Source organism: Pseudorasbora parva, chromosome 14 (assembly GCF_024679245.1).
Source record: "Pseudorasbora parva isolate DD20220531a chromosome 14, ASM2467924v1, whole genome shotgun sequence".
Classification (NCBI taxonomy): domain Eukaryota; kingdom Metazoa; phylum Chordata; class Actinopteri; order Cypriniformes; family Gobionidae; genus Pseudorasbora; species Pseudorasbora parva.
In genome coordinates this window covers 30,077,670-30,092,928 of record NC_090185.1, presented here as the reverse complement: position 1 = coordinate 30,092,928, position 15,259 = coordinate 30,077,670, and the positions used below count along the sequence as shown (strand labels likewise).

General features: G+C 38.7%; 1 protein-coding gene across 1 annotated transcript in view; it reads right to left on the bottom strand.

The window, feature by feature from the left end:
* Positions 1 to 11,159, bottom strand: part of impg2b (interphotoreceptor matrix proteoglycan 2b) — a 36,363-nt gene extending 25,204 nt beyond the window's left edge. Inside the window, exons 1-10 of the mRNA XM_067415051.1 lie at positions 11,078 to 11,159; positions 10,753 to 10,995; positions 8,244 to 8,410; positions 8,082 to 8,113; positions 7,794 to 7,826; positions 7,270 to 7,325; positions 3,531 to 6,784; positions 3,253 to 3,414; positions 3,086 to 3,144; positions 2,938 to 2,958 (exon numbers count right to left, since the gene is read on the bottom strand). Coding sequence (XP_067271152.1) covers positions 2,938 to 2,958; positions 3,086 to 3,144; positions 3,253 to 3,414; positions 3,531 to 6,784; positions 7,270 to 7,325; positions 7,794 to 7,826; positions 8,082 to 8,113; positions 8,244 to 8,410; positions 10,753 to 10,995; positions 11,078 to 11,159 — 4,109 coding nt within the window. The remainder of the gene's footprint in view (positions 1 to 2,937; positions 2,959 to 3,085; positions 3,145 to 3,252; positions 3,415 to 3,530; positions 6,785 to 7,269; positions 7,326 to 7,793; positions 7,827 to 8,081; positions 8,114 to 8,243; positions 8,411 to 10,752; positions 10,996 to 11,077) is intronic.
* Between the last annotated feature and the right edge of the window lie 4,100 nt (positions 11,160 to 15,259).

Here is a 15,259-nt window from a genome sequence, read left to right as displayed (position 1 = left end):
AAGTGGAGCAAGTTGGAGTGTGTCATGGTGGAGCTTGCTATCTGTTCAATGATGTTTTGTCAGTTTGACATATTTAACTGTTATATTTGACTAGTTCTACATTGATTGTATTACTTTGTTTAACACATCCCTATCCCTAGTAGTAAATATGGAAGTAAAGTAAAAATAAAATAGCTTACAGTAAACAGCCTAGGATGCCTTGGTGGTTTTAGCTGGTTTAAAATGATTTAGTAGTTCTTCCAGCACTGCCAAGCTGGATGTAAGCCAATCTGACTAGTCTCCCAGCCTGGTTTAGCTGGTTTAGCTTATCAATCTTTTTGTCTTTCTGTCTGAAAAGTTCCCAAAATGCCTTTAAAACCACCAAAACAGACCAGCTTAACCATCATGGAAAGACTAAGAGACAGGCTAAACACTTTAGGCTGGTTTAAGTTTTGTAGCAGGAAAAAAATTTGAGTCTATTATTAAGCGTGCAACCAAATATGCTACAGAATATTCAGCAGCCAGCTGTTGGTTAGTAGGGGAAATAATAAAAAAAGATTTAGTAGTGAGGAGAGCTGACCTAGATGTGTTTTTTTTTTTTTTTTTTTTGCTGCATATTTTTGTACCTGATGAGTTTATGACCAGATTACGTTTCTCTCCCATGACAGACAACATCTTTATATGGATTCAATTCCCTGACCAAATGCTAATTAGCTTTATGTGGCTTTAAAGGGATCCCCTGGTGTTGAGACTTGTATGGCTTAATATAACATAAATGATGTCTCTTACTGAAGTATGTGGTAGAAAACCCATGAAAGATCTACGTTATTTAAAAAATCGATTTTATATTTGGACCATGGGCGGCGCCATTTTGTTTGCGTTCTAGGTTGATGACGTAGAATGGTTGAACTCCTCAATCAGCTGGCGTTACCCGTAGCTATTTTTACCACAACGCAACTCGAAAATTGTTTCAGAGTTAAACAAAACCAATGAATTACTTTGTAATTGTACTTAAAACACACTCAAACATACATGTGCAAACAAACTCACCTACACAAGTCACAAACAGATCGGCGGGCGCGCACACACACCTGACAAACTGCTGTCTCAATCGAGATGTTGGGCTGCTCAGTCTCCACGACAGGGGCTGAATCTGAAATCGACCCCCTATACCCTGAAATAGGGCATTATTTGAAGGGACGGCCATTTGTAGTGTTGTCCGACACCAGTGGACATGTTCGAGTGCAGTCATTCAGTCTCACGTTGCACCGCAATAACGAGTGTGCAGCCGATTTACAAACAGCTGTCCGACTTCACGCACTCAAACATACATGTGCACACAAACTCTCTCTCTCTCACAGACTCACACACACCCCAACAGATCGGCGCGAACACACACACACACACACACACACACACACACACACACGCACTGCGTGCGCGCATACATAACCCTCAATCACTATGTTGATATCATAGACTGTTGATATGCAGTAGATTAACTGTAATGCCTAATGTAACCAGCAGAGGGAAATATCTAGGTAGGACGATGGGATAGGGTAACGTGAGGAAGAGGCAAGATGTTTTGGTGATGATGCATGGGATTGGTTTGTGCATAAAAGTTTGAGCACAAGCTCAGTGAATTAACCTCAATCTTTAAACTTTCATTTTTAAGACACAAGTAACATTTCCTGCTTTTGTTCACTAATACAACTTGAAGGAGTGAATGAAGACGAGTGCGTGAATTCGGACAGTTGTTTGTAAATCGGCTGTACACTCGTTATTATTGCGGTGCAACGTGAGACTGAATGACTGCACTCGAACATGTCCACTGGTGTCGGACAACACTACAAATGGCCGTCCCTTCAAATAATGCCCTATTTCAGGGTATAGGGGGTCGATTTCGGATTCAGCCCCTGTCGTGGAGACTGAGCAGCCCAATATCTCGATTGAGACAGCGCAGTCTGTCAGGTGTGTGTGCGCGCCCGCCGATCTGTTTGTGACTTGTGTAGGTGAGTTTGTTTGCACATGTATGTTTGAGTGTGTTTTAAGTACAATTACAAAGCAATTCATTGGTTTTGTTTAACTCTGAAACAATTTTCGAGTTGCGTTGTGGTAAAAATAGCTACGGGTAACGCCAGCTGATTGAGGAGTTCAACCACTCTACGTCATCAACCTAGAACGCAAACAAAATGGCGCCGCCCATGGTCCAAATATAAAATCGATTTTTTAAATAACGTAGATCTTTCATGGGTTTTCTACCACATACTTCAGTAAGAGACATAATTTATGTTATATTAAGCCATAGAAGTCTCAACACCATGGGATCCCTTTAAGTGAGAACAACTCAGGTGGTTTAAGGGGCCTCATGGAGCTCACAATATGCAGTTATCAATCTCACTGATAAACCAACAGGGAAATCTTGCCATGATGATTCTTGAGAGCAGAGAACATTTAGCATTTAATCCCATTATGCTTGGCAGCTGGGCATGCATTTAGCACAGCAACCTATACTTATCCCACTTAATGTGGCAATTGGCCAGACAAAATACCCCACTGACACACACACACAAACATAAGACATATCACACACATATGAGTATGACCATCCTTTCAATCGATTGGGTTTGCAAGGCTAATGAAGCTGCAAGCACATGACCTTACGAAGAGAACAGTGCAAAAGTGATTTCAGAGTAATGCTTTATAAAACACTACATATGGTGGGTGGAAAATTCAGGCACATGAATTTCTCATTAGATGTTTTGGAGGAGATATGGGTCACGCAGCTGTGTGATATGGCAGGGTGGAGGGATGGATTTATCAGGTCCGGGTGAAACATTGCACAGAGTAGTGATAGCCCAAATAATATTAATATCTGTTCTCTTCATTTGTGAATAACTGTGACTTATAAAATCAATGCATATCGATCCAGAGCTCAATAAAAGTTAGGATACGTACCCTTCAATGTCCTTTTGTGGCCTGGAATATTTTATATATAAAATAATAATAATAAAAAAACATTAATAGAAAGAAATCACCATATATATATATATTTTTTAAATTATCTATGCACAAGAATCATGTAAATGACAATTTAAAAACAAACCTGAATTCAAGGACAAATATTTTCTTGAAACCTGGGAGCCTTTCAAAAACCTCCTCAATCTTCAACAAAAGAAAGTATAAGCTATAAACGAGATTATAGACTTTCATAATTTAAATGCTTCATTCCCACATTCTGTTGTCACTTGTTACTCTATAAATGCAACTCACCTTTTCAATGAACAGCTCTGATAGATGTTGATAGTAGTAACTAGATGGATCTCTCAGAGCATCATCATAGCTTTCACCTCTTAGCTTGATACTCAGCTCCACAATATGTTCTCCAAAAGGACGTATGGGTCGGACCAACATGTCATCAATTTCATTTCCAATCTATATATATATAATTAAGAAAAGTTTAAGAGGAACTCACAATTACTCAGTTAAACAAGTAACATAAAAAGTCTGAAGTAAAAAAAATGTTAAAACTATAAACTGAATGTGCTCACCATGTTGTTTTCATCTAAAATATCATTGGAAATGTCCTGTGGCAAGATTTGTAATGTGGTGGAGAAAGTCTTTTGAATAGTAGTTGTCAAGTCATTCAGTACAACCGTGATATCCTCCACTTTTGAGATAGGAGTTGGGGTGTCTTCCTCTGCAGGTTTCAGCTGGACAACACGTACGCCAGGTGTTTCAGGTACTTTCTTAGGCACCTCTGAAAGTTCAGATGTCAACAAAGGTGTCCGAGATGTGACTTCAGGTGTCTCTGGCATAACTTCACTTGTCTTCAGTATAACTTCAGGTGCTTTAGATATGACATAAGCTTCTGTAAGGACCTTCACTGTTTCTGTTACAACTTTAGGTGTCTCACGTGAGGAGAATCCTCTGGTATCATGTACATCATCTGTGACTTCATGTATGGTTTCCACAACAACTTTTTGTGTGTCATCTTTAATTCTTGAAAGATCTGTAACTTGTTTATCCTCATATATGGCAGTTGTCAGTATATCTTTTTCAAACTCAGTAACAGTAAGGTCTGGGTCTGGCATTGTGTCTTCAAAAAGTGTTTCCCCAACACCATCTTCCTTTCTAGATGTTTCTTCTAGCTTATATTCCATGCCTTCGGTTACAAATGCTACGATGTCATTTTCCAGGGTAACAATGTCAAAAGAGTTATCAAGTGTAGCCTCAGGTGTGATTCCAGTTGTGGCCACACTTGTGAACTTAGTAGAAGTTTCTGTGAACTCTTTAACCGAAAACCTTTCAGTGCTTTCCTCAGATGATTCCTCAAAGAAAGCAGCTTCAGTTACATCCCCTAATTCACCAGTAGCATCACTTTTTCCTCCCTCAAAATCTCCAAGTGAGTTTTCAAGAACTGTTACTTTCTCTGTGCCATTGTCTTCAAAATCAACCTCAAAAACTTCTGTTGCATCTGTCATCATCTCGCTAGATTTAGTAATGGCAGTTGTGTCCTCATCCACAAGTGTGTCTCTCTCAGTAAATACATCGGAACCTTCTGTAGTTTCCTCTGTCACTTTGGGTATCTCTTCAGCTGTCACCTTTGTAACTTCTGGGGTCTCAGTTATAATGTCCACTTCCTCACCTAAATTATCCCCTGTGCCCACTGTAGGCTCATGCGTTTCCTTTGACACTTCATGAGTACTCTCTGTCTCAGTATCCGGTAGTTCTTTAACTGTTGTCATCTCTGGTGTAGGTATGCCCTCTTTAGCATACAGTGTCTCTTCCTCATCTTTGTCAAGTAATGTTACAAATCCAGTGTCATTCCCTGTAGCTACAACAGAAGTTTTCTCAAGGAAGACTTCCCCAGTAAAATTTCTAGCAACCTCAGTTGACTTAAATGCAGGTGCAGTGGGTGACAGCATTTCTGGCAAAGTGGTCACATATGTGATTTTGACAACACCCTTATCTGTCTCAGAGTTTGGCAACCCTTCTGTGGGGGAAACCTCTAGCAGTTCTGTAGGAGTTGTCTGCATTGGATCCTCTGGTACTACATTCTGAACAGGGGATATTTCACTAGGAGAACCTACCGGAGCTCTGTCAGTGGACATCATTGTAGCTTCTGAGATAACATCAACATCTACATGCTGAATGGTAACAAGTGATGATTTACCAGGACTTTCAGTAACATCTCGTCCAACTTCAATTTCAGTTTCTGAAATATAATTTTCAATGTATTCTCTAGTGACTATTGAAGGAGTATTAGTACTTACTCCTGGTAATTCCTCAAGGGTTGCAGGGAGATCAGTCTCATACTTTGCATAGGTGAAACCTCCCGGAATTCTACCAGTGGGCATCAATGTAGCCTCTGACACATCTTCTACATAATTTATTGTAGCATCTACTATTTTAACAGGATCTTCAGTAACACCTTGCCCAATGTCCAATTTAGTTACTGAAATAAACTCTTCCGTAGATACACTGGTAACTCCTATAGGAATATTGGTAGTTATACCTAGAGAGTCCTCAAAAGTTGTGGAACCATCATAATCAAATTTTACCGAAGTAGAATCTTCAGGATATCTATCAGTGGTCATAAGTGTAGACTTTGAGACAACATCCACCTCTTTATGTTGAATGGTTACAACTGTTGTCTTAACCGTATCATGAGTAGCATCCAATCCTATCTCTGGTTTGGTTTCTGAATGAGGCTCTTCAGTGAATTCACTGGTGATTATTGTAGGAGTACTAGTGCTTATCCCTGGTGAATCCTCAAAGTTTGTGGGAATATCTTTCTCATATTTTTTTGAAGGAGTATCTTCTGGAGTTCTAGTGGTCAGTAATGTAGACTCTGAGACAACGTCCACATGTGGAATGGTAACACCTGCTGTCTTAACTAGACCATTGGTAACATCCTGTTTTACAGTGGTCTCGGTTGTGAGTTCAGTAGATGAACTAGTGCTTGCCCCCAGTGCGTCCTCAAAGGATGTGGGGATAACATATTCATATTTTTCAGAAGTAAATTCTTCTGGAGTTATATCAGTGGCCATCAATGTAGACTCTGAGACATCAGCCACCTCTTCATGTTGAATGGTAACAACTGCTGTCTTAACCGGACCATGAGTAGCATCCAGTTTCACCTCCGGTTCGGATTCTGATTGCCCTTCAGTGAATTCACTGGTGATTATTGTAGGAGTACTAATGCTTATCCCTGGCGGGTTCTCAAAGTTTGTGGGAATATCATTCTCATATTTTTTTGAAGTAGAATCTTCTGGAGTTCTATCAGTGGTCAATACTGTAGACTCTGATACAACATCAACTTCATGTTGAATGGTTACACCTGCTGTCTTCAGCACTTCAGTAGAGCCACTTGTGTAGGTGACTAGCGTAGGAATAGTAGTGCTTGTTCTTAACGAGTCCTCAAAAGTTATTGGAATCATATAATCATACTTTCTTGAAGTAGCTTCCTCTGGAGTTCTATCAGTGATCAATAATTTAGACTCAGAGACAACGTTCACCTCTTCATGTTGAATGGTAACATCTAATGTTTTGACAGGACCCTTGGTAGCATCCAGTTCAGTTTCTGAAACAGGTTTCAAAGTGTCCTCACTTGTGAGCTCTATAGGTAAACTAGTGCTTATCCTTGGTGAGTCCTCAAAGGCCGTGATAAGATCAGGCTTTGGGGTGATGCCAAGCGTCATTTGAAGCTCTGCAGCTTTGGTGGTGGAAAACATTTGGTCTGCAATGGTCTGTGGTGTGACGTCCTGTGAATCTGTTACTTCTTCAGGAATCAGAAAACTGACTGGGTGAGCAAAGAGAAAGAGAAGGAGGAAGTGACAGAGTAAATATAGATCATATAGGTTTTCATTTTGTAAATTGCATCCATTAATTACATGCTGTTAATTGTCTTCAGGATAGCAGGACCAAACTGTACTTTATTGTTAAGGCACAAATAATTTGTAATACTAGACTAAATAGCAGAACTTTATCCGAGGATCCTGACACTTCACTACAAGCCACTGAGTACCTAAAAAGGATTAAAGTCTAATCTGAGAGAAGTGTATATCCTTATCCAGAGAGCAGAAAGACTCTGTTGATATATCATGTGGACAACAACAATGCACATGAATCAGAGCATAACTTAAATCAACAGGCTGCAAAATCAGTCAATAGAAAAAAAAGACTTTAGCTACTTATTTTAAAGTATTTATAAACAAAGGGAATGGTAACACAAATCCATTGTTTGAGATGCATTTTGTTTTAAACAATGTTGTAAACTAGACTGACCTTGTTTGGTTGTGGCTACATTTGCTTGTATTGGCGCAGTAGTCGTTGTCTGATGTCTGTGAAAGAGAAGATAATTATACAATGCTTTTAAAAGGTCAGTAACAAAATCTAAACTTCTTATTGGCAAATGAGTTTAGTTTTCCGCTTCAGGAAATGAACTGAACCATAAGGAGTGCTATGTCTCTAAAGCTAGCAGAAAGTGATCTAGCTTTAGCAGAAACTAAAAGCAAAGTATGATTGAATTGTTTGCAGTCTGAAACCAGGAGTCTGTATCCAACTTTAACTATTAATGGGTGGTTTGTTCTGCAAAGCACCAATGTGTGCTCAGAATTAGCTGCCTTAGTTAACTAGCTAAAGAATTGGTGTTTCATATCATTCAATTCGTTTTAGGGTTAGGTTACATATTTTACAGTCTGAGCTCCACACTGGGCATTTGCAGATTAATATATATTTAGGGTGCAGGACCGTACTAGTGTATGTAGCACTATGTTGTTTTGTGCCCATTAGTAGCCTGGGAGTCCTACCTGCATTCAGGCTGCCATGAGCTGGTGGGTGCACTATCATAAGACAAATATATTAATTGTGTGATTACACTGTTACTTTACAAACAGTGGGATATGATGTGGATTCTTGTTTTTTCCCCGTCTATATTAGCACACAATTATGGCAAATATGGAGATAAGACAAATGTGCTGTGTTGACAAAGTTTGTTGTCAATTTGTGTGTGTGTGATGGAATTCATCTGTGTAAAGCTTGAAATTTAAAGTATTATATTATTCAATTCATGTACCAAAATGGTAAGCAGTTCTCACCTTGTTGATGTCATTGAAGCCACCCCTACCCTCTGCAAAACACCATAAAAGTCAGTTTGCTTCTTCTTTTTTGTTTTATTTTGGTATCTTTTAACTGATAAGTTAAAAGTGTTGATTTGATCATTATTTGTCTGGTATAATTACATTGACAATGATACTTACATTTGAAATCAGAGCAAGGTGCTCAGCTGACTGGCTAAAGCTCTGGCCGATGTCAAACACGCTAACACTACTGTTTTGGCATTTCCTCATCCAGGTCTGGTACTCCTCTTTCTCGGGTAAGCGATCCCAGAAGATTTTGAAAGCCTCCCAAACTGTTTCCTGGCACACTAAAGGTACAGAAGAAAATGCATACATACACAAACCCATAAGCATGCAAACCTATACAATGCGAACAAACACAAATACTCAAACTTAAATGCAGGGGGAAGAACAGCCAAAACATTGAGGATAAAGTACCTATTTTTAACACTTTCTGAATATTTTAACAATATATTTTGACAAAGTATCAATTAAATAGTGTAAAAAACAGCCCATTTCTGTTTATTAGTGCATTGCGGCATTAGCTTTAGCAACAAGCTAACCTAAAACCAGAATCAGTCACAAATTGAATCTCTGGAGCACTTTGCTATTCTAACAATGCACTTTGTAGATTTGCTGTCTATGTAGTGCACTCCAGAACACTCACTTATGTGGTTCAATTTCAGTTTCTGCCAGTGTAGACAGGCACTAGATTTTGGAAAGAGGAACTATAAACAGTGGAGAAGAAATAATCTGCCAAAACACCAGCAATGAACTCGGCTGTAGTGGAAATTGACATCACTTATAATGGATACCCCTTTCATTTAGAAGTCAGAAATGCAGAAATAACAGAATCGTCTCTTTATTTCTAAATTAAATAAAGAAAAAGCAATAACTAACATAATGGAAACACATCTTATCCTTATCCACACGTCAATTGTTCCAGACAAACTTTCTTTTATTTCTCAGTTTGTGAACCAAAATTATTATTTCGGTATGTGCCGCATACTTTCTCAATGTACCCAAGCAAGTGGAAAATTAAATGTGCAGATGGGGGATGTTAACCCTTGCAAGACATTTCGCGGCTCCAGTCGAAATGTTCCACCTACATCTGCCCGCCATACCGGCAACGTATGACGACTACCAGAACTCGAGTGCGTAGGAGGGCAGAGGTCAGCAGTTTTCCTGGCAGAGCGAAGGATCTGATCACTGTCTACAGTGATTCAGTAGCAATGGGGACTTCAGGAGAGGGAGAACTGGGGAAATCTGGCCTTTCCTACTGGAACGACACATTTTGACTTTAACAGTGCTAGACAGACACCTCAGATACTTTGCCAGCCCACAGCTGGCAGCCACACCTTCTTTATCAGCTTTAAAAGGAAAGTTCACCCCAAAATCAAAACTTATGTCATTATTTAGTTACTCAACAGCATATGAACCCATGTCATGTAAACCCATGACATCTGTTTTTCCATGGAACTCTGATGAAGATATTGAGCTGAATGTCTAGGACTTTAGATTTCCATAAAAATTTCAAAAAGTACCATAACAGTAGATAAAAAAACGTTCACGCTACATCCAGTATTAAGCACAATATATTTATTTAGCATAAACAGTGGAGACACACAACATACTATACTATACTGTACTTACATTTTTAAAAAATACCTGCATGTAATTACATAATTTCTGTAATTACATTCATAATTACACTGTTGACCCTTCCCTTACACCTTAACCCTAGCCTTAACCTTTCCCACACCACCACACCTGTCCCTAACTTCACCCGTATCCACCTCAATATCAGCAAAATTGTTTTGCTATACAATATGAATAACAATACATTGTACTTATTTTAGTAGTCAAGGCTACCTAATATAAAGTGCACAGTTTAATCAATGATTCTCTCAAATTGTTATGATGATTATATAATTTGTAATATATATATATATATATATATATATATATATATATATATATATATATATATATATATATATATATATATATATATATATAAAATTATAAAAATACAAAATAGACATTCACAAGTCTTCTCAGACTTTTGGTCCCCACTGTACATGTAATAAAGCATCAAAGTGCCCCATAATAGTTTGCCGTGGCTAAGCATAATCAACTTTCCATTGACACACTGCAGGAATAACCTTTATGCAAAATGGCAACACTTGTTTCTCGAGATGTCGTAATTAGATTCACTAGGGTCATCTGGGTCCAATTAATCCAAACAGCGAGAGACATTATTCTCAGCGGTGGTCTCCAGTAGGGTTTAATACTTTGATTGCGTCTAACTTCACATGCTAATATGTGATCTTTAGAAAGAGCATGATGTGGAAAAGTGTGTTGAGTGCGGCTGAATATTTGTGCACGATTATAAGTAAGGCGGAGACAAAGAGAGCGTGTGTTTCTGTCGTTTCGGAACCGTGGTTCAAATATGCGGTTACTAGGACGTTAATAAAATTGGTCAGGTTGGCTTAGTTTATTATTATTGATGAAAAGTAGAGCCGTATGAGCTCATTTTTCTCGCATAAGGATCTCAAAGAGCATCCATTCACACTATAGGAGTCTTCTATACCTTTACAATTACCATTCTTGGCCACTATCCCAGAAAACTGAAATCTCTGGATCTTACCTCGCAGGTGAAAGTAGTTGAGATGATTCTGTACTGCCTGTTGCACCGTCTCATGTGAGCAAAGTTTAACTCCATTGGGGAACAGAAGGTCTCTTTTCCGTCTGGAGAGAGCCGTTTTCCCCTCACCAGACAAGTAACTCGGTGTTTTACCTTTACCTGCTACCAATGAGCGATTCAAAACGTCATTGGCGTCCAAAAATCTTGTATATCCATTTGATAAATAATCCTCATGAGTTCCAGCACCTGATGAGGAACGAAGAGTACATGGTCACAAGGTTGCACAAAACAAAACTCCTCAAAATCCATATATAGAACAGATACATACCTGTATCTGTGGAACAATGTCCGGTCAACAGCACTACTACTACCAGAGCCCACCAAATGTATTTAAAAGGTAGATCAGGCATAATGATTCCTTCAGCACACTTTAGAGAAAAAGTTGTCAGTTTTTTTAGTTTACGAACAGTTGTAATTTGGGCATCCCTCCTAACAGCCCCAAAAACGTCTATATAGAGTTGAATTAATTAGTCTGCATTGCCAGTACATCCTTTCCTTCTCTCAGAGGGATGCGATCACGTAGCTTTGAGCTGACGTCTCCCCATGCGGCTTAGCAGATGGCTCTTTGGAAGATTTTTCTTGCCCACTAATCCTATTTGTTAATTCTTCTGAGGAAGCTTGCCGAGAAACCAGTGATACTCCTGTATTGCCCACCTGTAGGATCCGTCTGGATGCGGACACATCCAAATTACAGCATAGATCGAGTCCTGCAATATGCGGTCTGATCCGCTGATGAGTTGGGACTTGTGCTCAATTGGAACTGTTGTCTGCAATGGGATTACAGTCTGAAGAGGGTTGCAATGATATCAGTGTACAAGCTTAATTGAGCAATCTACCACGATGCTACAAGGAAAGATCTCTTGTTAAGTGTTTGACTAGATGTGACATCTCCTAAGGTTATCCCTTTGTCTACAAGTTCGCCACGTGCTGTGACCAAACAGCTTGCAGGGACTTCATCTTGATTGGGTTTTGGGTGTTATCCATCATGGCAGGGATAGCATGCACAGATGGCGCAAGCATGGGCCAAATAATGCCAGGTTTGGTAAGGTATCAATGGTTTGGTGGAGGATATTTAAACCACAGCTGTTCATTCAACATAAATGGAGTTAAATTTACTACAAATTACACTTTGTAAAATAAACGTTTAATGTTGGCTTGACAAAGAATTGTCTGAAAGCTTAAGTTTAGTTTAAAGTCTAAAGGTTATGTAGGCCTTGTGCAATATGAATACTTGGATAGACAGAATGATCAATAGACAGACAGACTATCGGCAGACAGATTGATAGACAGAATAACAGACTATCGACAGAGATAGACAGGCAGACTGACAGATAATCGACAGACTAACTATTGACTGACAGACTATCTACATACAGAGAGACAGACAGACAAACAATCGACAGACAGACAGACAATCGACAGACTATCAACAGACAGACATACATACAATCAACAGACAGGCGGACAATCGACAGACTATCAACAGACAGATGGACAATCAACAGACTATCAACAGACAGACAAACAATCGACAGACAATCAACAGACAGACAAACAATCGACAGAGACGGACAATCTACAGACTATCAACAGACAGACAAACAATCGACAGACAGACGGACAATCGACAGACTATCAACAGACAGACAAACAATCGACAGACAATCAACAGACAGACAAACAATCGACAGACAGACGGACAATCGACAGACTATCAACAGACAGACAAACAATCGACAGACAATCAACAGACAGACAAACAATCGACAGACAATCAACAGACAGACAAACAATCGACAGAGACGGACAATCGACAGACTATCAACAGACAGACAAACAATCGACAGACAGACGGACAATCGACAGACTATCAACAGACAGACAAACAATCGACAGACAGATGGAAAATCAACAGAATATCAACAGACAGACGGACAATCGACAGACTATCAACAGACAGACAAACAAACAAACGACAGACAATCAACAGACAGAAAACAATCAACAGAGAGACGGACAATCGACAGACTATCAACAGACAGACAAACAATCGACAGACTATCAACAGACAGACAAACAATCGACAGACTATCAACAGACAGACAAACAATCGACAGACAGACGGAAAATCAACAGACTATCAACAGACAGACAAACAATCGACAGACTAACAATCGACAGACAGAAAGATCGAGACTATCAACATATAGACAAACAATCGACAGACAGACAGACAATCGACAGACTATCAACAGACAGACAAACAATCGACAGACAGACAGATCGAGACTATCGACATACAGACAGAAAATCAACATACAGATGGACAATCGACACACAATCAACAGACAGACAGACAGACAGACAGACAGACAGACAGACAGACAGACAGACAGACAGACAGACAGACAGATAGATAGATAGATAGATAGATAGATAGATAGATAGATAGATAGATAGATAGATAGATAGATAGATAGATAGATAGATAGATAATGTGAATGTGAATGTGAAGACTGCCAGATGGTACCGACACTAACCTAAAGGTTCAAATCCGTTCTGTTGGAGACGTGAAAGATCAAATCCTGTGTGACATCTGCCATATCTGAAGCTTTGTGTTCTCTCACTCTTTCACTTCTTCTTTTCACTTCTTAAAATTACATTTTAAACTTTATTATTATTATTATTATTAAAATAACAGACTCCTCTGTCTTGTTTATCTTGGTGTGTGTGTGTGTGTGTGTGTGGGGGGGGGGTAATTGTCGCATTTTTTTAAAGCAGTAATTCTTCGTATTAATATATACTATTAAACAATGTATCGTTACTTTTAATAAGCTTATATTTTTTATATTTTCAGTTTTAATTTTACTTGATTTCAGTGTTTTCTATTATTTATTTATTTTCCCTTCATTTTACCATAGTTTTTAAAATATAATAATTCATATTTGTGTTATATATTTTTGGACACGGGTAAAGCAATACAATCTATGCATCAAAGAAGGCATTTGAAAAGATGTTCAAAAATAATAATAGTTATTATTACTAAAGAGGACTCACTTATTGTAACAAGCAAGAGTAAATCTTAGAATAGCCCTTTTGCAGTCACAGGCCCCCTTCATAACTTTCTCCAGCAGGAAGTTGTGTAAGCGTTTAGGTAACGTTTGGCATCGGCTGGCATGTGCATGGGTTTGTGTCCTGACACAAAGAGAAAGAAAGGGCTGGAACAGGCCATCACTGGCAGCGCTCCAACACCTTAACCTATTGAATTCAGACAGTCCGCTTCACTCTACCTTTTTAACACATTTTTGGTTTTGTTTGTTTTTTTTTGGACTGCAACCCTATATGTATAGGCTATATCTGCCATCCAAGCACAAAACTACAAAGTGAGCGACAGACATAAGTGACGTTTCAAGAAGGTTTAATCGCTAGACGTTATTTATTGGATAAAATGGTAAGTAGTTGGACGCTTGCCCGGCAGCGATCTGGGCAACTATCCAGAGAGTCAGATAAGGCTGTAATCGTCACAGACGCTCACATTAACATTTACTGTACTTGCTTGATATGATTTAGCAGAAAGCCACTTACACTTCATATATACTTCTTAAAAGAACAGTTAATCAAAAAATATGAACAGAGAGATGTTTTGTAGAAACCCCAGGCTGCTCTTTTCCACACAGTGAACGTGAATGGGGGTTTGAGTTATCGAGCTCCAAAACTGGCATAAAACACTCTTTTCTGTGAGAAAAAACGAACATATATATAATAATAATTATACTTATAATGGTTTATAATTAATAATAATTTGTTACATTTATAAAAGCGCTTTTCTAGGCACTCAAAGCACTTTACATACAGAAGGGTAAATCTCCTCAATCACCACAAATGTGGAGCATCCACCTGGATGGGTTTAGTTTTCACTTTTATGCTGATAATCAACTCTAGATTTCTAGATTTCCAAAGAAACGTACAAATTCACAAAATAAACAATGCATAGGTGATTTAAAAAATATGGACGATTAATAATTTACTAGATTATTGGACCAAAAACCTCCACACGTAGTAATCTAGGAAACTGTCTAACACTCGATTACACTCGAACTGTCTAACACCCGATGGCTTTTGCTCTTTGATACCATTCTCTCATTTGAAAGCTACATTTCTAGCATCTGTAAAACGCATACCTCCATCTTAAAAATATATCTAAACTGCGGCGCATGCTTTCAATGACAATGCAGTTGATATGTTCATGACCTCAAGGCTAGATTATAGTAATGCTCTACTGGGTGGTTGCCCTGCACGCTTAATAAACAAACTCCAGTCATTTTCGGAAGCAGACACACTCTGTCAGTTAAAATCTAGACTTAAAACACATCTTTTCAACCAGGCATACACATAGAACATTATACATTTTTAATAAATCAAATCAGTTTAATGATTGTAAGGCTGCAAA